The 27,890-nt window shown below is 39.7% G+C and overlaps 1 protein-coding gene across 4 annotated transcripts in view; it reads left to right on the top strand.

The window, feature by feature from the left end:
• The window catches only part of SMYD3 (SET and MYND domain containing 3), a 419,966-nt gene that overhangs the window by 349,498 nt on the left and 42,578 nt on the right, over positions 1-27,890 (top strand). For all 4 annotated transcript variants that reach the window (XM_055810875.1, XM_055810877.1, XM_055810878.1 and 1 more), the window contains 2 exons: positions 16,107-16,194; positions 19,685-19,859. In XM_055810875.1, the coding sequence (XP_055666850.1) occupies positions 16,107-16,194; positions 19,685-19,859 (263 nt within the window). The remainder of the gene's footprint in view (positions 1-16,106; positions 16,195-19,684; positions 19,860-27,890) is intronic.

Raw genomic sequence — 27,890 nt, forward strand, 5'->3', positions numbered from 1 at the left:
AAAATTCATGGTCACTTGATCTTTTTAGCTATATACGGCAGCTTCATACAGCATAAGAATCGTCTCTAACCACTGCCGAAGTATACACAATTCATTTCCACATTTGCCTAGATCTGAGTCTACAATATGGCAAAGGCTGTATTTTCAAACGTATTGGGCTGCAGCCCAACCACAGGGACCCTCTTGAAGCTGAAGCTGTTGAAGTTGAGCGTCAGCTTCAACTGATGCACACTGGTACACCCAGTGTGAGCAGACACAGCCCTAGACCACATGGAGAGGTCCACTGCTGTGTGGTCATACTTGCATTGCATATCATGAGACCAAAGGTGCCTCACTGGTCACTACTGATGAAAGGACTTCCAAGTGAATCCCTGCTTGCTATGCACTGGTAGTTTTTTGTCCTCCTCTCCAACTGTGAGCACAGCCATGGAATAATGCAGGTGCATAGCTGTCATCAGGGATAAGAAAACATGGAGGCAAATGGTAGCGACTAGCTGGACCTGTAGATCTCAAATTTTGTTGCCTGGTTCTCAGTGTCAGCTTCGTTTTTGATTCTAAGTCATCACACTGTAATACTGGCCAGTCTCTTTTAGCAATGGGTCAAGCAGCCTGGCTGCTGAATTGACAAGGGAAGATAGCAAGTGCTAACACATCAGTGTAAACTGGTTAAATAAGGTTAAGGTGAACCTTTTGGCAGTACAGTTACTGCTGAATTAAATGGCACTAAACAATACTTTAAACTGACTTTGGCCCAAGTTGGAAAAAAAAACCACCACCAGTGACTAAAGTAGAGAAAAAACCCATGTATTTCTAAAAGTCACTCACAGAGTATTTCCTGACTGTCAGTACTTTAAATTATTGCTACTGTAATGTCTTCAGTTCATTGTTTCTCTGACAGCTTTATATATTATTATTTGCTCCATTTTAAGATCAATCTCCACTCTAATTTGGAAATACGTGTCTTCCTAAAAGCTGAACTCTTGGCAACGTATTACCATTCCAGCACATAAAAGCCCCTTACATTAATTATAATTAAAGATGGGATTACATTGATGACAAACATTTTCAATGGAGAACAGTTTTTTCCACAGTCATGAGCCAGAGTATTGTTCATGTTCTACATTTTCAGCCAAGGATTTCAGGGACATTTGTGCTTATAGAATCACTTTGTTATGAGTTGTCTTTCTCCTTTGGAGCTAGGATTTAATATTTTAGCCTAGCTAGGTTTTTGGAAGGCTTTTAATTATTACAAGGTCAAAAGCAACGCGTTTCAGTCTGAATCATTTTTATATTTGGCCGGTATTTGATAGTTCTCAAAGTTAGTAATAACATAATGCCAGTAAATATGTTATCCCTTTAATCAGTTTATTGCTTTGCTTGGTACTTACTTATATTGCACCCTGAGTTTGGTAGGGAGCATCACAAGTCCAGTTTCCAACTCAAGGACTCTCAAAATTAGGTCATCTCAGCAGCAGCCAAGCCATCTACATCTACATCAAAATGTCACGTGCAGTTCTTTAGCTGGTATTGCACTTCCATACATCCACCAGCTCTTTTATGAAAGAACGCTAAACAAGTTCCTGAACCTACTAGAAGTTTTGACATTCTTTTCATATCGTAGGAAAAACCACAACTGTATTTTAGGAATTTCATCAAATGTAAATGGTCCTCTATGTGAGTTGATCAAATCTGTTGCTAGAGCATATGTCTGTGGTTGATTTCCCTCACCAAGGTTTCTGAGAGATGCTTGAATATGACCAAGGACAGAATTTACACGACATTTTCACCTTTGATCTTCATGTTTGGTGTCAGCAATACCATTGAAGAACATGTGCTTAAATCGCAGAGGCATCATTACATGAAAAATAGTATTATTGACTGCTGTTTTGAATTAGCATGTAAAGGCTTCACGTAAGATCACTGTGCTTGGTGTTAGTACAAAGTATCACCCCTCCCTCAGGCAGCGTATATTTAGGACACAGGAAATACAAAACTATATGTTAAAGAAGTGCCTTTTAAAATTGCTGAATTGTCAAGTTCCAGAAGTTTGTGTCCCAGTTTCCACAATATTTATTTATTTTCAGACATTTACATCCTCACTATGTTTTCCGAGTAAAATACAATATGAAATATTAGATCTGCAAATTAATTCAAAAGGTGAAGCCTGGGAAGGAAGGATTAAATAAAGTTGTTGAAAACAAGTCTGTTCATGCAGCTAACTGGACCCAAATCCCATTGATCAAAGCAAAGAATAAAGTAGGAGCATCTGTATCTCTAGTCATGATTCTAAGGTACTTGCTAAGTACTAAGGTACTAAGGATGTGTTAAAAAAAAACAGGACTTTGTTCCTACAAAATTTTAGTTTACTCAACTTCCTATCAAAAGACCGAGTTTGCAATAGTTTATTTTAGAAGTGGACTGTTTGTTCCTCATCTTCTTTTTACTCTTTTGCCACTAGAACTGTCTTTGAAGCAAATTACAGAAGAAAGTTGAGCCAGAGCTCAGTCATGTTTCACCCACCTACCCTTTCAGCCCAACGTTAGTATAAATATATGTATATAATATAGTTAGTTAGTGCCTACGACAGCCAGTGGCAGTAATTAGCAGCCCACTGGGACACAGCGCTGATTCTTTCCATAGGTGCTTGGCTGAGTAACATTTCCTTCCTTCTGACAAGACATTTGGTAGTGACATAAAGCCTGGATCAGTTCCTGAAATCCAACAGTCCGTCTAACAATCTTCTGTTCCCTTTCACTGGATCTTACCCTCTTGGGATGTATTTCCAAACAGCCAAGGACAGAGGGCTTTTTATTTTATTCTTTTTTCCTAGTGGCAAAAAAAATGACACTAAAACCCAAGGCAACTACTTGTAACTCTCTTCATTAACAAAGGCATGATCTCATCAGCTTCTCAGCATTTCTTACATGACTTCTGAGGCTTCTTCCATCTTTCAACACTGTAAATTTTTTTTTTTTTTTTTTTTTTGCATCAAAAGGCAGGGCGACAGACAATGACAAATGGGCTGTGATCATTTTTCCATGACAGCTTACCTCTCCCGGCTGCTTCAGGAGTGTCTCAGTGTGCTCTGGTCACAACTTGGCAGCAGCCAGCTGGAGCTCACTTGGGCTGTCAAAGGTCAGAGAAGATACTGCTGGTCTTATGAAGAGACGTGAGCTCAGAGCTGTGCAGACTCCCTGCTTGTTCAGAAGGTCCGTAATGGGGAAGCCTGTATCGATTTGGTCTGACAGGTTGATATTTGGAGCCAGCATAGGATTGGAGTGTGGCACTCTCCCAGGAATGTGGCTTTCTGCTCAGCTGAGGGGAGCAGAATCTCGTTCCTTTCAGACCCGGCCATCTAAGGGGAAATGTAAATCTTCTGGCAGTTGTTTTAAGCAGAAACACTTTTTTTTTTCCCCCTCTCATTGCTGCTTCAGGCTGCAGTGGCTACATTGACATTCCTGGTCCTGCTTGCCCAGCTTCTTTGGCACTGTCGTTACAGCTCAGTATTGCCGTTATGATTTCTTTTTTTCAGATGGTGTCATTCCTATAGCAGTCACTATTTGGTCTCTGCTGAATGATAAACAGAAATAAGAAAAGTCTTGCTTTGGCTTAGCAATCTAAAATAAACACAGAGAAGAGAGAATATGCTGAGGAAAAGCAATTTAAAACATAAGACTAGATCAGACAATTTTCCAAACACCTTTTCCTGCAGTGATTTTGGGGAGACTAGTTCACAATTTGTTTCTAAATATATATTGAAACCAGTCATTGCTTTACCTGATCTTGAATCTCTGAATCCTCTTTCACTGAGGTTGCTGTAAGGTTTTGTGTGTTTCAGCCTGACAAAGTGGTTTCTAATACCAGTAGTACCTAAGGGAATAAGCTTGATTTTTTGATGCCTTTTCTTGATTTGTTTATCAGTCACTTTCTTCTACTCTGCACAATGTTTGGTCTTTTTTAATCCCATAAATTAAGTAATTTACTTGAAATATGATAGATTTTAATTCAGATCCCATTTTAGTGAGAAAAAGGGACGACACAACTTTAAACTGTGGTTTTCTGGACTGACTGGGATTCAATTTTCTGGGTTCAAGTATCTCTCCTGTTGAAGGTCTCCCACTGTAAAACTTCCACTGTAAAACTGAAGACTGAATGCCTTGAATTGAAATATTGCTATAGTAAGCAATGCGCCTTATCAATTTCTTGCCATTAATTTAATTAGTAACATAACAATGCAGTAACTAAAGCTGTAGTTACAAATTTTGCATGTAAGCTTTATTTTTAGACATGAATAGACACTTTGTGTTGTATAAAAGGCTTGAGAAGACTGAATTTACTCCAGGCATGTGAGTTACACGAGAGGACTGTGTAATTCGTTGACCTGTTGCAGGGCGTCCTGTTATTTTCCACAGGATTGCTCAGCGAGTTGTATGAAAGCCATTGATTACACTGCAAACAGTGATTCCAACTGGGGAGCCTGGTAAAACAGTGTATCACAGTTCTGCCCAAGATTTATCTGACCACAATCATTAATAAAAATACGTTGCTGCATCATATTGCCTTGGAAAGGATAAGGCATGAATTTGTCATAGTCAGGTCTGGCAAGCGTTGGATATAAAGTAAATTTTCTGCACTTCCTTTGACAATACCTAGACAACTAACTTTTTACTCTCAAAATATTTCTAGTGTACAAGTTTACATTAGGTTCGCATCATTCCTGTGCACAAAAGGAGTCCTTCTGAGCTTTGAAAGCTTATGACATGATTCCAGCTACTGCTTAATGATATTTATATATATAGTTTGAATCTATAGACATTTGGTATAGGAGAGGTAGATACCGTGACGCTCAGTTACTAGTACATTGTATTTGGTTAATGAAGATGGGGATCCATGTGAAGTGAGCTGCTTCGCCCCTTCCCCAAACCCCCACCTGCAAAAGAAATTGTAAAAAGGACTTGAGAGAGCATGCTTTTCAGAAGGGTGACACTCATCCATCTGCCTGCGAAAAATATTTCAGGAGAACAGTATGTCTGTTTTTAAGTGATGAGTGAAGTAGTTAGTGGAGGGTACTTATCAGGAGACAGAGAAATAGATCACTAGTAGTGTGAACTGTTTCATAAAACTGGAAATCCAATTTAGGTTATGCATCACCAAATTATGTTGTTCCAGCATGTCCCATAAACGGCTGCTTCCACGTAAGTCAAGATGTCTAACTTCCAGTATGTGTTTTTTGATCTAGGCTGCCTCTCCTTGATCAGAATCACCTCAGCCGATCACCGTTGATCACTGAGGCACATAAAAACTTGAAACAACGGCAGTCAGCAGGAGGCAGCTGCGTGATAGCTATTCAAACAGTAAATAAAGGCCCGGAGACATATTCAAGAGTCTTATAATAATTTCCATGAAATTATAAGATTTTAGAGAATGTTCTTTTTGCTCTCTGGAATGTGGCCATTTTCCTTTTTTTTTTTTTTTCTTTTTTTCCTTTTTTTTTTTTTTTGTGTGATAATAAGTAAAATGTCCGTATTATTGAATCAGGATAACAGAGTAGTGGGAAAGTCCTGGAAACAGTTTGTTTCAAGCACTCACTTGCCTTATGGAGTTTTTCTAGCTGCTTCCCTGAAGACTGGAAGAACCTCCACTGGTTGAAATTGGTGTCAGTTAAAGGATAGTCAGTAATAATTCTCCGAAGTAGACATCCATGACATGACTAAAACACTGTACTACATCTTTTAAAAGTATTTGCATACCTCTCCTTTGACTGTATGAAAGTAACATTCGCCTGGGAGATGATCAAATTTTTTGGCAAAATTCTAGAGAGGAAATTCCAAATCCTGTGCTCTCTTAAGAGCTGCAGTTGTACAAAATGGATTCAACCTTTTTTTATTCATGACTTTAAAACACTTGGAGACTGCTCAGTGTGGATTTGAGCATTGACATGGAATATTCAAGCAACAGGCTAGTGAGTTAGGCATTCAATTTTTATGAGCACTCCAGGAATTGCCACTTTCACTTTAGAACTCTGTCAAGTACTTTAAGGTATAGCGAACGTGTGTATGATCTTACCATGTTGCAAGTGCTTTTCTAAACCTTAAATTCCCTGTATTTCATACCCATTCATTCAGAAAACATATGCTGGAGTATATATTGTTAAATTGCATTGCATTATACATTTAAAAAATTACTATAGCTACCATTTTTTTCATGTGATATGTCATGCATTAAGATATTAAATCATTTTGATATTCGTGTTCAAAATAAATATCTAACTTCATGACACTATATCTTCAGTTAGAACCAATAATTCAATGGGCACAAATTCTTCCAATGAGTGAAGCATAAATTGAGTTTTGATACACAAATAACTACACCTCAGTGAAGTATTTACTCATTCACATAAATATTGATTTTAATTGGATTTATGCATGCATTTAAACTTAAGTATATATTTCAGTGCACTGGTGAATGTGGATTGGATTATGTGTTGTGAATACCTAAATATTATGAGGATTTTTGACCTACATATCTCTTATGAGCCACTAAATGTCCTCAGTGGCACTCTGTGTCTCCACGGGTTGCAGAATTAAGGAATAAAGCAGATTTGCCTTATAGCTGTCAGTTTGTTTGGTAAGATAGACCTAGAGATCGCCTGAACAAATGTGTAACGTCTAAGGCAGTCTGAAATACCAGCCTCACAGTTGCTAGGGATTAGGCTGAACAATATCCTACCTCAGGTAACTGAATTACCCACAGGGGTTTTTTTGACTGATGCTGGAAATTACAATGGAATTACAAACGTGCCAAGAATTTTTGGGTGGTCTGGCATAAGGCCTTAGTTGTCTGATGCTAAGATGTAAGTACTTTGCTTTGCTTTTCCTCCCTTCCTCCCATCCTCTGGCTTTTATGAGTTAATAGTGAATTTCTATTTATTGCTCTTCCCATGGTCCAATCAATTTTTATTTCAGCTTGTAACATATGCAGCTGGGCTGGGAATTTTGCAGTCAGCTCTAAGCTCCTGAAATTAGTAGGTTTATAAAGGCAGTGCTGTCACAGGCACAAAACTCAGTCCTGTGGCTCATGGAATAAACCACAACCTCCATCGTCCTGACTGGGAAGTAGGGTTTGGGGTCTTGGGCTTGCAGAATGCTTATTGTCCCCAGGCACCCAAGCTGTGTGTGGCACAAGGGGGGTTGTAATGCAGTAGGGAGAAAGGGCAATGAAAAGAATTAGGATAGCCCTTGTGTAATTATGACTTCTTTTCCAACAAAAGGAGTAGTAGTATTTAAGGGACCTAGTTTTAGGAATAAATACGGGAAATGTTTTGGTCAGCAACCAGAATGACCAGCACTTAACTGAAATGGCTTCAGAATGTATCAAATGCACGTGCCTCTTGTTTGAAGGGTCTCCAGGTCCAGGCAAGATGCTATGGTGAAGGTAACTGCTTAGCACCGTGTATTATTTATATTTTGTCAGATCTCTTTAGATACTGTCTTACTTTCTTGCTAAGTAGCCTAGTATCCTTCTGTGCTGCTTTTTGAGAGAGGAAATACTGTCTGTAATGTTATTTGCCTAGGTTTTTATCACAAAGAGTGCATGCAAAATAGAAAAAAAACTTTAATAAATGCACTTGGTCTGTGAGCATTATTGGTCTTTAAAAAGTGTGTGATGTTTGAGACTAATGAGAGCTTTGAGTTATTTTGGTGTCTTCTCTCTTATTACAGGAATTTCTACATATACACTCTATATATACACTCTAAAGATTGTTCTGACAACACACTTACACATTAAATCACCATAATCATCAGTTATATATAATGCTTACCAAATAGTTGCAGACTGTGTCCATAATAACCCTGTTTCTACAGTACCCAGCATTTTCATGAATGAATTGGAAGTAACTACAAAATCGTTGCCAGTTAAATTCATGGGTGACAAAGACTGAGAGAACAATAAACATTTATGCAGATAGGTAAATAATAGAGAATCTGGAATCGCTTAGTAGATTAGACCTATTGAAATAAAATGTGCCGCCACTGCAAAGGTAGAACACGTTCCACATTTGAGATTGGGATCTACAGCTATGATTTATTTCACCAAATCTCAGACAGCTACAGTGTAAAGGCTGGCATCTGAGCTAGTGACTCTAGACCTCCTTTGTGGATAAAATGGAGAAAAATTTAACACACATTCATCTGCCATGTTTTAGATGCCTGCTTGAGGATGATCCAAATTACACCCTGAGAGTGCTGCTTCTTCACTGTCAAATAGAAGAGTAGCCCAAATGTCTCCATTTGGTCATATGAATCTCAGCGTGGGTATCCGAACAGAAATGGAAAACATTGTGTTCTCCTCTGGCAAAGAAGCTGAATGTGACCCTTGAATCTATAAGCAGCGGAGTCAGTAGGAAGAGGGATGTCAGTTTGCTTCACTATAAAACACTTATGAGATTTCCTCTGTAACATACAATATACAGATGCAGTGATCTTTGAAAAGGCTGTTTAAAAATGTGTGTGTCTATAAAAATTGCAGAAGTTAATAGCTGAAGTGGGATTGCAGTGGGTAAGAGTGGAGTATGAGTCTAACAGAAATGCAATTACAATTTTTGGGGTGCAGAACTGTGAGCCTGGCAGCTGGGCAGGTTGAGAACTATTGGTCTCCTCTGTTACCTTATGCTTTAAGACCTAAATAAATATAAGATGTTATTGGGATAGACTTATCTTAGACCCATTTAATTTTATTGGACAGACTTCTTAAAATGGACTTGCTGATCTTAATTTTCTCTTTATTAAAATATCTCATTTTAATAAACTTTCCACAGTTGTCTCTGATGCCTCCTTTTAAATTTCTGAGTAAATATTGTGATGTTGTAACTAAGTTGAATAATGTTAAGGAGAGGCTATTCATACTGCCATGTGAAGGTCCTTGGTTTTTTGCACTAATTGTATGCTGGGTCTGGGGAAACCTTCATCTTGATTTGAAGGCCTGAGTAGAGCACTTAAGCGTGAATGGTGTGAACAACTGTTAAATTTTCCAATACCTGTACAATTTATAGTATTACTAGCCTGTAGTTGTTACCCACTTCCAGACAGCAGAGTCAGTAATCCATGAAGAGCTGATATCAGTTCTGTGAGGTAATGCAGCCTGCCTAATACTGAGCAATGTACCGCACAGCGCGATACAGCACCCAACTGCAATGTGTCTTATTTTACTTTCAGAACTCAAAAATAAAAAGTACAAATTCAATTTGTTCAGAAGTTGGGTTCGACCCCCCTCCCAACAGCCTCACAGGGAACATAACGTTTGTTTTGTCTGCAGACAGAGTAGCTTTGAAATTGCCATGTGCCACCCTGTCCAGAGCTGTATGACACAAGACACAAGGTCTTCTCTTCGTCGTGACAGCTCAGCATCTGGTGAGGATGACCTTGTGTGGCTTGGGAAGGATAGCTGAACTGGCATATACAGAGCTGGCATTATTTTTCATTGGGCAGGGCAGGGGAGCTTTCTAAACTTCAGAAATCACATATAAACCTTGAATCATGACAGGGCTCTTTGCGCTGATCGTTTCACACACTCGTCGTTCTTAACAAAGTACATTCACAAGAGGGAAGGTGAGTGAAAACCTCAGCTGAAGCTGTAGGCTTCTATAAGCCGCAGCCCTCATAATAAGGGATGAGGGGTCTTTGTTTCTGAGTTTAAATTGCATCCAGTACACAAATATAAATCCAGCCCAGACTTCAGTGTGGAGCCAACCTCTAGTACCACAGTTCGCTTCACAGCAGCCAGTGCTTCCCAGGGAGCATACGCTTCTCTTCAGCTACACAGTCCTCTATGACAAACTGCTGTCCCGTCACAAAACTGTGGCTTCAAAGTTGAGCACAAATGATGTATGACAATGAGAAAAACGTCACATGTTTTATAAGAGATGACCTCAGATATTTTGGGAAACCAGTCAAGTGTGCTTTCTCTTGCTGTGCCGGTAGCTGCAGGCACCTGTGACTGCCCAGCAGGTTCTTGTACCCTGTTTGCTCTAAAGCACTCAAAAGTCACAAAATCAGTTTAGCTGCAGTGTAGCGCTGTCCATATCACATTTCCTCACTGCATTTTTCTTTACCTTTACTCGAAGTGAGGCTTCAGGAGATCTGCGGTATCTTCTACTCATGTAATGCTTTCTTTTTGCTGCCAAGTATAAAACAATGAGTTACTGAGTTTACTAGAAACACACATTCAGTAGTTCCTGCACTTCTAAATAGGATCAGAAATAGAAAATTGTTATTTATGCTTTCAGGGCATAATGTAACAGAAATCTGATTTAAAATGTCATGCCCTAATTTAAAGGTGTCTGAACTCTTCTGACACCTTCTTCAAACAAAACCCAAGGAAACCTCTTTCGATTTGAACCTATCAGGCTGGTCAGAATTGTTCTGTCAGATGCACAGCTGTAGTTGCCACTTACATTTTTAGAAGTTCAGCAAATCATAAGTCATGGTCAGCAATTTATATGAAATGTTCAGATTTTTGATGTATCCGTAGCTTTTAAAGTGTTAAAATATTACAGCCAAGAAAACTCCTTGTTCAAAGATGTTTTTAAAGCCTCCACAAAAAAGAGAACAAGAACAGAATCAGATGCTGCTGTCTCATAGGATTATCATTATGTAGTCATAGATTTTGTGTCCAGAAGGAACTGTTATGATTATTTAGTGGGATTTTTGTCTCTTGCAAAATTATCATACCCAATAATATTTCATATTAAACCCTGAATTTCTGGCTGAACTACGGTCTATTAGCTTTTACCATTGTAAAAATGACATTTGCTTGTGTTTACATGACACTATTGTATTCCATTTGTGTATTTAGAAGAGAAGATACTGGTCATGGAAAACTTTAGACCTTGTTTTTTACTCCTCTCAGAGCATCCTGGCACGCCCATACCCCCTACAAAGCTTTGCTTGTTTCTGCCTATGTGGGACTGGATACCTAAACACTGGAGAAAAGCACATAATGAGGATGCCCTTGGATCTGCCTGGTGTAGGAGGAAGGCTGGGAAGAAGAAAAAGAGGTGTAGGAGTGCTTCACAGTTCCTCTCCACAGCAAATCTCTGGCTTGTTTCTCTACCTTCATCTGTAAGAAGGAGAAAGTTGAACTTTGTAGAGAGGACAGAAAATCCATCTCCTATTTCCATCCTTTCGCCTAAGTATGAAAAGAGGAATTGCCCTTAATCAACCTTTTCAATGTTCAGGAGATTTTCGGAGGTGCAGTGCATTACAGATGAGCAGCGTTGGGGCTGTGGGAGTGTGTTTGGGCAGAGGGCAGTGATGCTGCTGGTTGGCGTATGCTTGTTTTGGTGAGAGTGGTATCTTCTCTCAGAGGTTATGCCTGTCTGGGAATCTTTTAACATCCAGGATTTTAAAAGTTGGGGTAGCAACACTGGCTGCTAACTTTGTGTGTAAAAGCAGTGGTGCTTGAAATGAGTAGGTAAGGAGTGCTTTTAGGAAGTGTAAGAAACAAGAGCAGACAGGGAAAGAAATGTAGTATAAAGTAACAAGAAGGGAAGAGAAAGATCTATCTGTCCTTTGAAGGTTATACTCCTTTCAAAGGAGAGTTCAGTTAAGGATGGGATGTGTTCAGGACAGTAGAACAGCAGAAGAGATAGGGAGAGAACTTCCTACAAACAACGTGGGAGCAAAGGAATAAGAGGGAATGGAACAGGTGAACATTTTCAAATGCTTATCTCTGTGGTGGCTGATGTCTGTAATTGTTTCAGGAGACGATGCTTTTATAGTAAATCTTTGTATCACTTAAAGCCAGAACAGCAGAACATTTTACATTTGATCACTAAGCAAACAGATGATAATCCTCACCAGATACCCTCTGGTTTTCTTATTTCCCTCTCTTCTGTTATAAGTGGTTATAACATCATTTTTACAAGTGTCACTAATGGAACCTAAACTGTGGAAAACTGTAATATTTAAAGCAAATATTGACAATTAGTGGTATGTTGTGTACCACAAACTATTTTTATGAGCATTTACAGGATGCACCGGGCAAAGCTGATAGTGTCTGTTCTCAGGCTCTTGAAATATAGATTGCAATGAGTGCCTTTGAAAGTCTGGAAAGTCATTAGATATAAAAGCTGGAAGTATTCTGAAAGAAAAACAACAACTAACGTTCTTCTGATCTACAAGCTATAGAAATTACGGTGTTCAAGCAAATAGTAAAGAAAATAATCTTGTTCTTGAACCTTTTATATAGCAAAATTATTGTGAAATTTATGGAGGAAAGATGGTTTTTATGGCAGGAAAATTGTGCTTCACAGAATATTTTGCATTTGCACATTTCAAGAGCAGAATTTCATCTGGTTGAATTATGTAGGTGAGCCTTCATGGTTTGTACACCCGAACTAAGTTCAAGAAGATGTGAAGGTAAACAGTGTCCTTCTTTTGCGAAGTGTCAGGTGTGAAGAGTTTAGTTTATAGCTTGTTTTACTAGAAGAGCTAGAAAATTGTTCTGTCTAAAGGATTAGAAGCACAGGTCTAAGCAGCCAGGGGTAAGTAGTCCAAAAGGTAGGCAGTCCATGGAGATTTCTAGAAAGTTTCAATGTTAAGAAGATGAATCTCCAGGTGTGTTTTATCAAGAAAGCTGTAGCAGCACCTGCCATGGTATTGGAAGAAAACAGAGAGAGAATTGATATGGTACTGTTGCATGTTAACTTACCTTTTAATGAACAACTTTCCCCTGCGCATGCTTGGAGTAATTGGAAATTAGGTGCTGGAACCATCTGGCATCTGGAATAATTGCTCAAAATAAATCACAGGGTCAATTTTCTCTTTCTTGCGCCCTAGATTGTGGGTTCAGCAAGCACATCCAGTGACGCTTCTGCCGCCAGTGGGTTGCACCTGTGTTACTAAGAGTGTTGCAAGCTTGTGTTCTTGACATGGGAAAGCACGGCTTGCAGCTGTCTTTTCTACCATCCCCATGAGCCTTCAACACATCCACTCTCAGTTTTCTCCAGCACGTCTCTATGTGTGAAAGCTGATTTGTAAAGCGTGCCAGTTTCAGCCATCGCGACGTTGTAATGCATTTTTGTGGCTAGGTTCTCTAGTCTAATTATTATTTAGTCCGAGACACAAATATTTTTTTGTTCTGAAGAACAAACTCTTATGTTTAGTTTCAACGTTAGAAATAAGGAAGATAATTAGGCCCAAGCTGCTAACTCTTCATTTTCAAAAGCCTCTTCCTTTTCTTCAGCGAGGGTTCTCCTTTTCCACACACAAAAAAGCCTGTCTTCCTTTATTGTTGGCAGCTCTGCACACCTGGAGGTTTGACTGGGAACATGTTCTGAAAAGGGATGCTTTGAATGAGTGTTACTCTGTGGAAAGCTAAATCTCCCATAGCTGTTACTGCCATGCTCTTAGATTAAATTAAACAGTTCAGCATAACTAGTAATCACTTCAATTATTTCCATAATTCAAACGCCAAGGCAGCTTTGTATTTTTAGCTGGCTGAGTCATATCACATGGCCGTGACTTTCAAGGCATTGTCCAAGGGAGAGAAACAACTTACTTGGAAAAAGCTTATTGGGCTGGAAGGCTGAAGTGTTGCCAGTGGTGACAAGGAGGGCTTGTTTTGCAGAGTTGTTTTGCAGTCGCTGCCTGGCTGCTGGTTTGGAAGAGGCCTCCCTGACGTGAACAGGAGTGTTTAGGAAAGGACAGGACTTCTTTAGTGGGTAGAAATCAGGTGAAGAACAGTACAGGTGTAAAAGGCCCAGCTAGCCAGGTGTTTGCTTGTTCCTGTGTGGGCCAATCCCCAAAATGCCTCACCTTGAGAACACAGAAAGCATTGAAACCTGTGACTTAAATCCCTCCATCCTAAAGTCTCTTACAAAAGGGATAAGGAGCGTGATTCTGGAGAGGGCTGGGAGATTACTGGGCCAACAGACACTCCCTGGTATGTCCCTCAGACACTACCTGAGTCTGAAGCCAGTGTTGACTTAGCCCTATGTGCTAGTGTAAAGGGTAGATGCAATCCCTACCTTGCACTGCTTTGTGGTGTTAATGAAATGCTAGAAGACAATGAGACTCAAAAGACTGCACAGGAGAAAGATTAATCCCATGTCAATGAATACCTTAACCCGATTCATCCATCGGTCCCTCTGTGTTTAAAGTTAGCCCTAATGATGCATCAGTCATTGGCCTGCAACTTGGTGTATGGTTGTTTTTGTTCTTTCACCTATAAATCTGTCCCAATTCCCACATTTCTGAGGTTTTAATTGTAAGGCTTACAACATGTTACAGAAATACTGAGAATTATACTTGGGCTGGTGGGAAAAGATAGGGAAAAAAATTCTTAAGAGAATTGTTCTTTTTTGGTAGCTCCTTAAACCTAAAGTTTCACAGACATCATTATTAGTATCTTACAGGCCAGATATTTTTTTAGCTTAATCACTGAGCAGGGCTTGATCAGTCTCTAAAAGATGTTTTAAAGACAGATTGTATCAGGTTCTCAGGCTAAGTTGGGAAACAGATGTAGTCCCATAAAAACTGGTGGAGGTTACATTGGAGCTAACGGATTCAGCGTAAGTCTGTCACTAAGCTGTTAGAGGGCTAGGTATGCACATTAATTGTGCTGGTAACATTGATACAGTATGAGCTTCTTTGTCTTAACATTCACCTTATGCCTTCCCGTGGCAAATTCAGCTATCCACAGAGTGATTTCCAGGGGATCTTTGTGATAACAGAACCGATTGTGGGGGAAGGACACATGATATGCAGCAGGGCCGGGCTGCCCTCCCTGTATAAGGCCCTCACGGAATGGTGGGGCAGCTGAGACCAATCTGGATTTATTCTTGATTTAATCAGCCCAGGAATACAGAGGTCTGCTCTTGCATGGAGCAGGAGCAAATGGAAAGACAAAACTGCATATGAAATGTGAAAGTGAGGGCTGATTCTTACTGTAAGGTTTTTTTGGGTCTGAATTTATGGTAAATAAGGAGCAGTAAAAGAAGAAAATTATGGAGTTCTAGACAGATACAGGTTACAGGCTTTTAAACAGAGGTACTCCTGCGATGCCCAGTGAGCATCTGTTGGTTACTAAGTGCTTGGTTAGGTTTTCACACACCTTCCCTGTTCATCTCCAGACCTCCAGCCCTCCTGAAGGCTGATTTTTTTATTATTTTTTAATTTTTTTAACTGTATTTATAATACTCCTGCAAGAATTTGTACTTACAAAATTCTTTTGTGAGGGCCTTTTATAAGGAGGGAGAGGTAATGAACTGCAGTGTCTTAAAGGCCAGATTTTTAAAGGTATTTAAGTGCTTATGGCGATGGAAATTGAATATCTAGATGCTTTTGGAAATCCTTCAGGATGCTTAACCATGTCTGTGGATGCTTTAATAAATTTGTTCCAAGTGGTTTGCCTAAGGTGCAGTTACTAACTGCTAGAGAGTTGAAAAGGGAAACTTTCTGTTACTGCTCTAGCCATTAATCATTTTTGCCTTCTTTATGACAAAGCAATGGGAAAATATAGCTGTTTATGGAATCAGATGGAGTAGGGAAGAAATAGCAATGAGTTAAAAAACAAAACTGAAGTTCAGCTTTTCCTGACTACTAGACTTCTCCTGCAAGCTCATGCTGGTAACTGTAATAGATGAAGGTAGCCTCCCACTGTTTATAAAGTCTATAATCACCACATGGTTAATCAAAATTATTTGCTAAATCCTTTCTGCACTGTGGTTGAGGCTCTATGAAGTATTAGGTAGCAGGTTTTTGAGAGAATTTGATCTGCTTAATGCATTTTAATATTAAAAATCACATGCTATTATTTTTCTTTTCTGGTTGATCATAGTTCTTGTGGCAAACATAATGTCTGGTTTGAGTATTTATTGTTTCCAAGTGTGCATTCATTTTTCTTGAAATCATCTCATTTGCTTACAAACACAGGATGAGTACTAATGCCAGGTGAAATGATTTTTTTGTGCATTTAAAAAAACCCGGTGACACAATCCCCACAAGTAGCTTTCATCAATGTAATTTTTTTAGTGTTTTTCAGCCCTACTGCGTATTCTCAGTTTACTGTTTTTCTCATCAAATGCTTTTGTTTCCGTTAACCAGGATGCTGAGAAATTGGCCGGTGACCAGCGTGCCTGGAAAGAAGTCAGAGATGCTGTAAATGAAGTAAAATATCCAAAATCAAAAGAAGGTATCCTTTCAGTGGCAGGCTGCAGTCTGTCATTCGGTTGCAAAAAAAATCTGGAGAGACCCTTGCTATGCAGTTCATCTGTTGAGATTTGTTTCGTAAAGATTTATGGTTTTATGTGGTTTTAAAATGTATTTTTCATTCATTTGATGTTAAAAATGTGTAATATTCTTAATTGTGTTAATAATAATAGAGTCTCTGATTGCTTGGCCTGGAACTGCTTTGTGGCAGGCGTAACAGGTACCTGGGATGTGAAGGGGTATTTTGGCTCAGGTTTAGACTTCTGCCGTCACAGCCCATCACTTCAGATAAATCCACTTCTAAATGAAATAAAGCTTAATCTGAATGTTGTTAAATTCCTTATCCCATTAGTCCCATTGTGAACATTTCCAGGTTCTCATTCTTCACACAGCAGTGACAATAACAAGAATATAATCAGTCAGGTTCACTGCAAACATTACAGAATCATTATAATATGTTATAATAATAATATATAATAATAATTGATAATTAAGCAAATTGAATGAGATGATCTTGCACTAATAAACAGAACTGGAGCCTGACGGCCATCATGCAGATATTCAATCTAATTAAAACAATTAGTATACAGCAAAAGCCAAGAAAAGATGAGTAGAAGAGAGGTGCAGATTTTCTCTAGAAGGCTGAATATATTGATCCCTCTCATCTTAGTCTGTTCAGTGGGATTTCACTGACTGCAAACCTGGCCTATTGTAGCAAGATGCCTTACCATTTTCAGAAACATGGCCTTTCTCTGGAGCTAGAGAGAATTAAATCTTCCAGTTTTACTTTTCAGCAGCATAAGAAACATGTTTGCATAGTGATATTCCAGACTGGAAACAAAGGATCACAATTTTTATTGTAACAAAAAAAAAAAAAAAACCCACACCCTAACTGGGTTTGTTTCTTTCTAATCCAGAGAGATTAATTTGTTAGCAAAAGGGAAACACTCATCTCGTCTAACTTTAATTTTCATATAGTTTCTAGTCTGCTTTAAGTCCCTCTGTAATCACTGGATTGAGAAAGACAATGCTGAAATACATCTTCAGGCATCCAGTTGTACTTCAGGGCCCGGGTTTTAACCTGAAAGTTAAGTTATAGATATGCAACGTGCAGTTGCAATCATTTTTATACCAAAAGAATGGAGCCCAAACACTGGTCCTATTTAACGTTCCTATGCTTAATTTCAGGAGAAATTGCACCTCCTGAATTTTGCTAGTGGCTTTAATTAAGATGGCTGATTTAACTGATACTTAAAAATGAGTCAAACACGTTGTAGTAAAAAGGTATCAGGGCTGCTTGAAAAAAATAAGTCCTTGTTGTCTGTGCGGCTTTTGTTCTCAGGAACGGGGCTATTTGGGATGTGTCATCTTTGCCACAGCACCGGTGCTAATTGGCATGCGGTGCTAAGTGCAGTACCTGACGAGGGAGCCTGGTATTTGTCTGCTTGCCAAGAACAAATAGAAAATCTTGCTTGCTGACTGAAGCACGCCATCATTAGTTTCTGCAAATGTGTGTGTGTTGTTTTGGGGTTTTTTTTTAGCAAATTAACTAACAGTTCCTACAGTTGAGAAAGTTAGTGCCTTCCAAAATCTGAGTGACTGATGATAGCTGGTGCAGTGTTGTAATGCTAAAGCTGCAGTTAGAGAACCTAAAGCAATAGGTGTGAGTGAACTGTCTTAGGCCCAAATTGCAGTTTAGGCAGACAAACTGAGATGCTAAAGCCCAGTGCAAGGGGATTATGGTGGAGAAAGGGATTCCACTACATCTCAGGCCACACAGCAGTAGCAGAGCTCCTGGAGGAGCTAGTCTTCGGCAGATACAGACAGCCATCTTCTCTTTAGTCCTGTTGCACTGATAGAGGGTTTTCTAATTTGCAATTTATATACCTGAAAATTGGGTCCCATCAGGTTTTGCAATATAGCACAGTTGCTGTTAGATGCTACTGAGGGAACAAAGCAGTATAATGAGAAATAAAAGCAGACAGGCTAATACTATGCATCAGCTAAAATGGTAATCTTTCAAGAATGTCAGTGCTTTGTACTTTCTACAAAAATTGTATCAAGTGGAAATAATATCCCTCATTCTTCTGTTTGTCTGTCCTTAATCAGTTGTAAAGAATACATGGATGTTTGCCAGAGATACAAAGGTTAAGGTGCAATTTTATAATAACACATTCCTTCCCTTATATGGGTCTTTCAATCCAAGGGCATGAGAGCAATTCACAAATAATTAGTTTAGCCTTGTAACAACCATGTTATAAATCCTGGCCCAGCCATGAGTGGTCACATACTTAAATTTAAGTATGTAAATATTCCCATGTTCAAGAAGGACTCGTTACTTCATCACAGGGTAATCATTGTACACTGAAATCCATTGCTGGAGTGGGGGGAATAGTATTTTCAGTTATGTCATGAAGGTAACTGCTGAACTTCCTTGAGCTGATTGTGTGGAAAAGGCTGTGATGCAAACAATGCTATTACTTCTCATACTATAAGTCTATTTTGTTGTTATTATTATTATTATTTCATTTGTTCTTACTGGTGTATATGGTATCTTTTTGGTGTTTAGACTGCTTGCATTCTGGGACTCCTATAAAGTCCCAGATGACAGTACTCACTTAAAATCTGGGAGTATTGGTATTCAGCTTAGGTGTGGTCAGAGCGAGAAGAATCTGCTCTACAGAGAAGTCAGATCAGTGTGGAATGTAATGAAAATAAGTGATTTGTGGTTAGGAATATCCAACTAAAGTGAATGCAGGGTCCAGCTTACTTTTCCTCTCTCCCAAACACACAAAATATCTTCTTGTAGCAATGGAGGTACACATTTTCTTTACTGCCAGGATCCTTAAACCCAAACTGCAGTCAGATAGCAGAACTACAATGCTTTTCTTCCTCATGCATGACACATGCAGCTGTACTTGAAAAAAATAAAACAATGCTCTTTACAACTGTTTCAGGGAGATAGAAGATTAATTCATTTCAAGAAAAGGTTTAATTTCATGAGAATTCTAAACAAAATCTTGGGCAGCTTAAAAGTGTGTCTCATTGTTTTAATATATAAAAAATACATTTTTTTCTTTTTTTAGCTGCTGAGGCATTTTGTTAAGACTCTTTTCCATGGGTCCTTGCCCTTGGATGTAAGATTTGGAGGCGTATCTTAAGTAAGTAATAATGTTTCAGCAGCTAAATAAAAAGTATTTGAATTTTAATTTGTATCCTTCCATTTTGTCATCTTTCTTTTACTCTTTATTGCCGAAGTACTGCCTTCTTTAGAAATTGTTTTTCTAAATGTAAACGAAGCATAGTTACCTAAGCTACCACTCCTGAGTTCAAGTATGTTTTCAGGAATTGAGTCTGGAATGGTGGCAGCTTTTTTATCTTAATGCCCTGTAGCTCTTACTCCTTGATAACAACATTTAGAACTTGTATTTTTGTTTGATTAGAGATATTTCTTTAACTAAGGCTAATAACAGACTGGGAGCAGGTTCTGGCAAGATGCCAGAATCTCTTGAGCGGCAATGTGGGTCGTCTTCCAGACACAAATATTTATCAGCTGAAAATGCTTGACTGTGCCATGGATGCCTGTATTAACCTTGAATCGTGGGAAGAAGCTTTGTATTACGGCCACAGGACTCTGGAACCGTACAGGTAAGAGATGTAATTGGTTTAACTGTTTCCAAAGATGGGGGGGACAAGGGGCTGTCTCATTAAAAGCAAAGATCGTTGTGTTTCCTCTAGCTGCTTCTTACTGGTTTTATTTGTTGCTGCACATCTTGCCTTGCTTTCCAGGTTAATGGATGAGGTAGAATTCCCTTTCTGCTTCTGCAGTCAGACTGAGAGCAAATCAAATGATGAAAGGAACTGTAATAATCACCGAGTATTATTAGCCTCTCACGGTTCCCTGTGTCCAGATGCTGCCCTGTTCCGGACCAGAAGCTGACTTTCTGCTTCAGGTTCCATTGCAATGGGGGCTTCTGTATTTTATGCTGAGTTAGGTCAAGCTTGAAGGACAGGTAGCTGGTTGAAATAATGTATATTCTCTGTATATTCTATACATAGAGTTTACAGAAGGATCTGCTTTTTGCAAGAGTGGTTTTTTTATTCTAACTGGACTGAAAGAGCCCCTGGTCCTTATTTTGGGAAGAGGCTGAGCTGGTGGAGCACTTGTTGTTCTTCTCTCCTGGACAGTACTTGTTGCTATGCAATGTGCTGGGAGTTTCCGAGTCTGATGGCCTGTTATCAATCAGGAAGGATGCTCTAGGAGATCCTACTTTGTGTGGTAGGTCTTGAAGTTGATTGGAGCCTGGAGCTGTAATGCGACTTTGGTCATCTTGTGGAGAAAGGGTGGGTGCTGTCTGCTTTGGGCTGTGTTCTGAAAGCGCCAAGACTTAAAGGTTTGGGTTTGGGATATTTGCATTGTATTGTTTATAACTAAATGTAAACCTGTGCTGAATGTCCAGATCTAATGTCATGCACATGTGAATGTTCATTATTTGTAAGGTGTTTTTTAGAGCATCCATTCCTTCTCTGTTGGTTCTTCTACACCATGTGATGTTCCAGTTCACAGTGTGACATTAAGAAGTGTGAGGGGCATGCTAGTGCTGAATGGGATGTGCTGCTGTGAACATGAACGTCTCAAGGTTTGCACGTCTTCCCTAATCAAACCAGGATGGCATCAGCATTCCGCATTTTGCCTGAGGAAATTTCACCTGGCAGCCTGTTTCTGAATAAAACCCTGGGCTTTACTTGAAAAACAACACAGCATTTCAGAGCTTTCACTATGAAGTGATTAGCGAGAAATCTGCATAGGCTGTGGTACTTCAGAGCTGTAGAAAAGCTCGGGGTTCATAATGACTATTGCTTATGAAGGAGGGCGTGAGTGCCTACAAATTCCACATTTCTTTGGAGTGAAATTCACGTCATGTGTGTCCCACTTAACCTTTCAAATGGGGCTTATGTCGTACTGCAGCAGTACATGCTTCCTGGCAGCCTGCTACCATGTGCCATGCTCCAGGTGAACAGAGCAGTCTGCCTGCTTAAATATCCCCTTATTACATACTAATAACCCCCACACACTTGCTTTTCATTTTATAACTTGTTAACTCAGTTCTTCACAACTGAAAACAGGATTTTTCTGCATACACTTTTGAGAGCAGGGATTACAGTAAGACCAAGTACAATTTTACCAGATAATTCAATAAAGCTTTCTCGGTGTTGCTTACTGAAGTGTACTGTAGTTTTCAAGCTGTTTAACGCAGGAGTTTGGAGATGAAGGAAAGGGTCCAACTGTGCATCCAATTAGTATCTCTTAAGGAATACTATTTGCATAAGATATTTGACCTTTTTTTCCACCTTGAAGAGCTTTTCCTTGTTCTCTCCTCATCCAAAAGCATTATTTAAGAGAGATTTTCAGTTGTTGGTTTTTTGGGTTTTTTTTTTTCTTTATACCTTCAAGTCACCACTGCAAGCTTTGGCACACCTGAAACAAAATCCTCAGTTTCTCATTACAGCAAATTGTGCCCTGAGCAGCGGGAGAGCAAATCCTAGGAAATCTTTTGGGATGCATTGAATTTCTCCTGTTGAATCAATCTACTGCTTGGCTGCTCCTGCAGTTCCATTATAGCTATCTATTTTCCTTTCCTCAGCTCTGGAAAAAGTATTCATACAGCTCTCCACAGGGAATCACCTGAGAATTCAAGCAGTCCATATGAATAGGAAATCATTGTTACAACTTTAAAGGCTCTGGAGATTTGGTCGAAAACAATTTTAATTTCAGGTAATGTGTTTATTGTGCATTTTCCATTTCTTTAGCAGCAGGATTAATTTTCACTGCTGTGTGACACTTTGTGTCGTAACGTATACTTTCATTATGATGGTTGCTGGCTTTCTCAGAACCATCCACTTCGTGTAACTGGCAGAGACAGATGCTTAAACTACATAAAACTGATCTGTCATACTGAATACCAACCTCTGCATTTTAGGTAGTGACAATAACCTGGAAGGAACATTGTTTAGGACCTCTCAAATATTTTTTAGACCTTCCAAAAAATAGGGAGACGGCAGCTGTCGAGATGAAAAGCTGCCTTCTCCTTTTGTGCTGAACCTCAACTGTCCGTTATTTAGTAAAACCTGCAATGTGTACTTTCACTGAACATCCTAAGCCAAAATGTACCTACCCGGCTTTTGTTGTAATTGTCGCAGTAATTGCCTGTCTGTCCAGGAGCCTTAACAAAAGTTAAGACATTTGCCTAAGTGAAAGCTGCCCCACGTCACAGTCAGCCCTCGGCAGCTTGCAAAAATAAACTTCCTTTCAAAAATCCTCATGAGCCTTAACCACAGAATAACAGAATATCAGCAAGAGGTGTTACATGGGGTTGTCATGGCTCAGTTAGCACATTCACACTCCGGGCTGACTGCTGCTCCTGCAGGATCAGGTTCAGAGATGCTGAGTAAGGCAGGCTTCCTTTGGGTTACCTCTGAGGAGGGACCCCAGCATTTAGCCCTTCGGCTGCAGAGAAAGGAGATATGTTCTGGGGATTGGATTTGGGGTATTTCCCCCCCTTGTCTCAAGTATTCATGCTTACACAGCAGACTAAGAGTGGAAGTATGCTTCCATTATAAAACTCTGCTAGATGTCCTCAGCTACTGCGACAAGAGTAGTAAGAGGAAAAGAAGTAGCTAAGTGACACCATGTACCTACTGAATTTAGGGAGCAGGGGGACTTGGTAAAGCCGCATCGCCTCCTGTGGCATTGGGTCTGGTGAGATTCTGATATGGCGAGAACAAGCATGTTCCTCTGTTTCTGTTCTGCACTGCTCATAATCTCCTGCTGGACTTAAAGCTAATGTATAAGTCCCACTGATTTTCTGATGGGCTGTTTTAATTAACAACCCTCCATCTCCAGTGCTGCAGTATTAGGTGTTAGTGGAGGGCTCCAACGTTAACAAGAGGAAATTCCTTCATTTCATCCCACACAGGAGCGTGGGGCAGAAGCGCTGTGCTGTCTCCCCAGCAGCCTTGCACATCCTTCTGTTGTTGCCCTCCCTCCGCCGAGTCAGCACTGGTACAGGGCTTGTGCTGATGTGGCTGTTCTGGTCTGGAGTGGGAGGAAGCTGGTTAGGTGCTAGCATCCCATGTTCGTGTTAGACGGGCATCATTTGTCTGCTCTTCTCACTCCTGTTCTCTAACCCTGCGAGTGGTGTTTTGCAGTATCCCATTACTTCACCTTTCCTCAGTGACTGAAGTCTTTTAGGGAAGAGGGAAAACAATCCCAGCCAACGCAACTTTGGATTGCTGTGCGAAGGGCTGGGCTTAATAAGCGTGGCTGGGGTGTGCTTCTTGTTGAGTGTTTTCTGAGAACGTAGTTGAATTTTCATTGTGTGAACAAAATGTCAGCCAGGATTTTTTTTTTTTGTTTAGAATTCTAATTCAATAGATATGATGGACTGCAGTTTTCTAAGTATGTGCACTTCAATCGAAAGGCAGATGAAAAATTGATGGTTGCTATAGTATCTTTTCCGTGAGTCGTGATCTTGTAAAAAAGCCAAAAATATCTGTTAGAACCTAATATTCTTGGAAGAGCCTCTTAACCTATTTTCTTTTGTTCAAAAAGGCTCTCCAATAGAGTCAGGTTTTGTTTTGGTCTGATTTTTCCCCCCTTTCCACTGTGTTTTACCAAAAAATCCTGCTCTTACAGGTGCGCGTTTTGTAACACAATATATGCAATGACTGGAAATAAATTAGGTGTTGGTTTGTTTTTTTTTCTTTAGCTATGATCAACTGTCTATGGTTCTTTACTGAGTTCGGCTGAGTCCTGAATACTAATTCTGAGGCACTTTGAAAACTCCAGAGTGGTCTGCAGTGAGGAACAGGACCACTGGGGGATGCTGGTGCTTCAGGGTTAAAGTGTGGCTCCAGCGCCAGTCGGCGTGGGGGAGGTCGCCCGGAGGCTTGTGTGAGGCTGGCAGGTTTCGGAACCTACGGCTAGTAGTAATTCAGTGACCGAAGTTCAGTGTCTTAATCATAAAACATGAGTAGTAAACATAAATCTTACCTCTGGGATCACCTGAGAGTGAGGCAAAAATGTGGAGAAAGCAATTCAAAGAAAGAACGGAACAAAGAACAGAAAGGAGAAAACCTACCTTGCTGACTTTTCGGGGGTTTTAGAAAATGGCCACAGGCATTTATCACTAAAGTTTAGAGCAAAACGTGGGGAAAGAAGAGAAAAAGAAATCTTACCGAAGAACTGTGAAAAATTTTAAAAAGTGCAGCTTGTGGGAAAATCTGAATAGCTGGGGTATCATTTCTTCCCATTGTCTAAACCAAAAGGTGTGAATTAACTTGTAGTTATTTTATATACAATATATATAAATGATATATATTATTTAAGTAATATCATTATAAAAATATATTTTTTCATTCCTGAATGGTGCCATTGATTTGTCATCTAGAGATGGTAAGACAGTGGTCCCAAGTAAACCTCAGAGGTTTGTCGAAGGAAGGATGAGGTACGTTTGCTCCAAGAGTAGTTGTGTCTGGGGGCATGAGCAAGGCTGGAGCATCACGGCTCTTCGGAGCCTCCAGGAGCTGTTGCTGTAAGCCGAGTGAGGAGCTGCTTGGCACACCTTCAGCAGAGGGATGAGAGCTTGATAGTGACAGACTGCTACAGCAGGTAGAAACGGTGGTGAGCACCAAGACCACCTCTCTACTGTCCTCCCAGGTTGTTGGTAGCCGCTCAGTCTTTACTGCTTCTGTTTGGTCACATGAAATTAGCTGACACTATTAGCATAAATCAGCGGAGGCCAGACCATCCTTAGCAACCACTGCTCATGAAGCAGTTAGAAATCCTTATGAGAGACTGTTGATGTTAGAAGTTATATTTATAGCCTAGCAAAAACATTCTTCAGTTGACCATGTGTAAGTCAGACCTTCTCATGCGCTGTACTCTGTATGGTTGTGTTATACAGCTTCTTAAAAAATTGGGATATATATGAACATTTGTAGCATATGTATGATAATTGTCTTCCTACTTTACCCCCACTCTATCTCACCTCTCCTTTATGTGAGATAACACAGGGCTTGTAGTAAAACTTTTTGCTGGATAATATTTGTTATTTTTATATATATAACACAATATTTGTTATTTTAATCAGAAGTTTGCGTTCTGGAGAAGTTCAGACATCTCTTGTGCAGATCTGAAAGTACAAAAATATACATCACAAAACCGTGAAAACTGTAAACTCCACTTGGTTCTTTTTTTGTTGGCCCTTTGGGAGGGAAAACCCAGTATAAATTGGAGAGTGTATTGTCTGTGCTTAATGGTAGGCAATTCTTCGAGAAGACAGATGTTTGTAGCAACATTTGCACAATTTCTGGCTCCAGTGTACCTATTTTATAGATAAACAGGGAGCATGCTTGTCCCTGGCCTGATATCTTTAGGAATCCCTTAAAGCACTTCAGCAGCCCACTCCTTCCTACTTCCTCCCCTGCAGACCCCTCCAATCCCAACAGCCTTTTCAAAAAATGAAAAAGCAAAGTTTTCTGCCTGAAGTCTGGTGCCTGTGTTATCTGTGTCCTGATCAATCCATTTCCCACATAGGAAATAGATTTTCTGCTTTGCTGCTTGCTTGCTACGTTTGCATAGCACCGGCGCCTTCGATTCTGTGATTCTTCTCTAGTTGTTTTTTTTGTATCCTTCCATTACAACAAGGTGTTGAGCCCAAAACTGATACTTAGCTGCGTAATCCTCGGTGATTTCTGAGAGCTCACACCACCATCAGTGTGCCACCGTCGACCTTTCTTCATTTTCACATATTGTGCACATGGATAAAACGTCTCGCTGTTCTCCCCAGTCACGCCAACTGTTTTTCAGGCATAAATTTGCTGTCTCTAGCTTGTCCTATACACTCTGTCACTCCTGAGTGGAAGTTCAGCAACATCAGTGTTAATTTGCAGTACCTCATTCGGTATATACCACATTTCTTAGGTAGGCTAAGCCTTTTAAAAATAGCTTCATTGCTGCAAGATTTTCCTGACAGTGTTCACCCAGTAGCTCTGTATTTGTATACTGGTGCTTACTAGCTTTAGTTCTAGTTTCTAGTTTCACCTTTTGCTTATGCCAAGAGCTATTTGAATCTCAGTTTTACAGGCAGTGATCTCCTAGTGATGTTAGTGAACTACATGCCCAAGTTTCCAGCGTTTCTTTTTCCTCTGACCCGACTACAAGTGCCAGTTTCTCCCCCCGTCACATGGCATTGCCAAGGCGTTCTAAGACCCTTCTTGAAAGGACTGGGTTCTCTGGCGACGATCACTTGATCTCTAGAGATCGGGGGGGCTTGCACTGTAGGATCTCTTTCAGATTAAGGTGTTAGACCATTCAGAGCTTCAAGCTTTGTCTAGAATAAGAATATCAGTCCTAGTCTACCTTCCTACCAGAACTGAAAGATTCAGGTAGTTACGGGGTTTGGGTTTGTTTTTAGTTTGGTTTGGTTTTTTTGTTTGTTTGTTGGGGATTTTTGTGTGGGGGTTGGTGGGATTTTTGGGTTGGTTTTTTTTTTTTTTTGGGGGGGGGTGGTTTGTTTGGGGTTTTTTTTGTGGATGTGTGTGTGTGTTTTTAATTAAGCAGAAATAATTGGTATCTTTGTCTTGTAATCAGGAGATCTTTTTTTTTTAGGGTTTGTTTTTTTTTTTTACACGTATCCTTGCAATTTACAAAGTAAGGACTTACGCAGCCCTTACTGGAGCTCTTTTCATTAGTCTGTTTGCTATTATACACCAATTAAAGGACACACGTGACCAAAGTAGAAGTGAGTATTAAACATGTACTAAGCAAAACTAACCTACAAATGCATGAGTAGATATCATGGACCTGTGTGCTGTGAGAAAAACGCAGCATGGTTATTCAGCTGGAAGGATGACGAGAACAATTTTTGGGAATTCAGTGTCTGGGTGAATTTTGTTAAGAAGGGGCAGGGGGAGTTGATGATCCTAAACAAAGGTTTGGTTAGAACCTGAGCTAAAATGGGATTGGGAAGTAATGTCAAGGGAACAATTAACAGTTAAAAATAGATACGTATGAAGCGTATGACGAGTTTTGGATTCCTTTGACAGTAACTAAGTATTGCTTTGAAAAAGCTATTTTAGAGGCAGAAGTCATGGTGAAAAGGGAGACAAAGGGGAGGAGAATCATTAAAAAATAAAGATAAACTGAACAATGCTAGCTCTGATGAAAGAGAAGAAAAGAGAGGACATGCAGAAAATAGAGAAGTTGTAAGGAACAATGCATTCTCTGAGGGGAGAATTAGGAAGAGTCTGATTTTAGTCAGAAAATATCTATTTCTTTGTTTGAATAAATTGTCAGTTTGAGTTGAGGAGGCAGAGAGCGGAGACTTGGCAGTACTTCTAAGAAGGAAATAAATTAAGAGTGCCTAGTGGTGGAGATGTGAACAGTGGTGAAAAAGAAAAATCACGATATTTAAGCAAGAAAATGGTCTAAGCAACCTTAGAGATAAAGGCTGAAAAGGATGAAAAAGCAATAAATTTTTTTCTATTGAAAAAGTGGAAAAGTTACTGAAAATTAAAAATACAGTTGGGAGGGAGGGGAAAGAAAAGGAGCAGCAGATAGGGAGAGCAAAGAAACTGAAGAACACAGAGTCTGTTTAAAGGGTGAATCAATGAGAT

The sequence above is a fragment of the Falco peregrinus genome, chromosome 7, assembly GCF_023634155.1.
Source record: "Falco peregrinus isolate bFalPer1 chromosome 7, bFalPer1.pri, whole genome shotgun sequence".
Classification (NCBI taxonomy): Eukaryota; Metazoa; Chordata; class Aves; order Falconiformes; family Falconidae; genus Falco; species Falco peregrinus.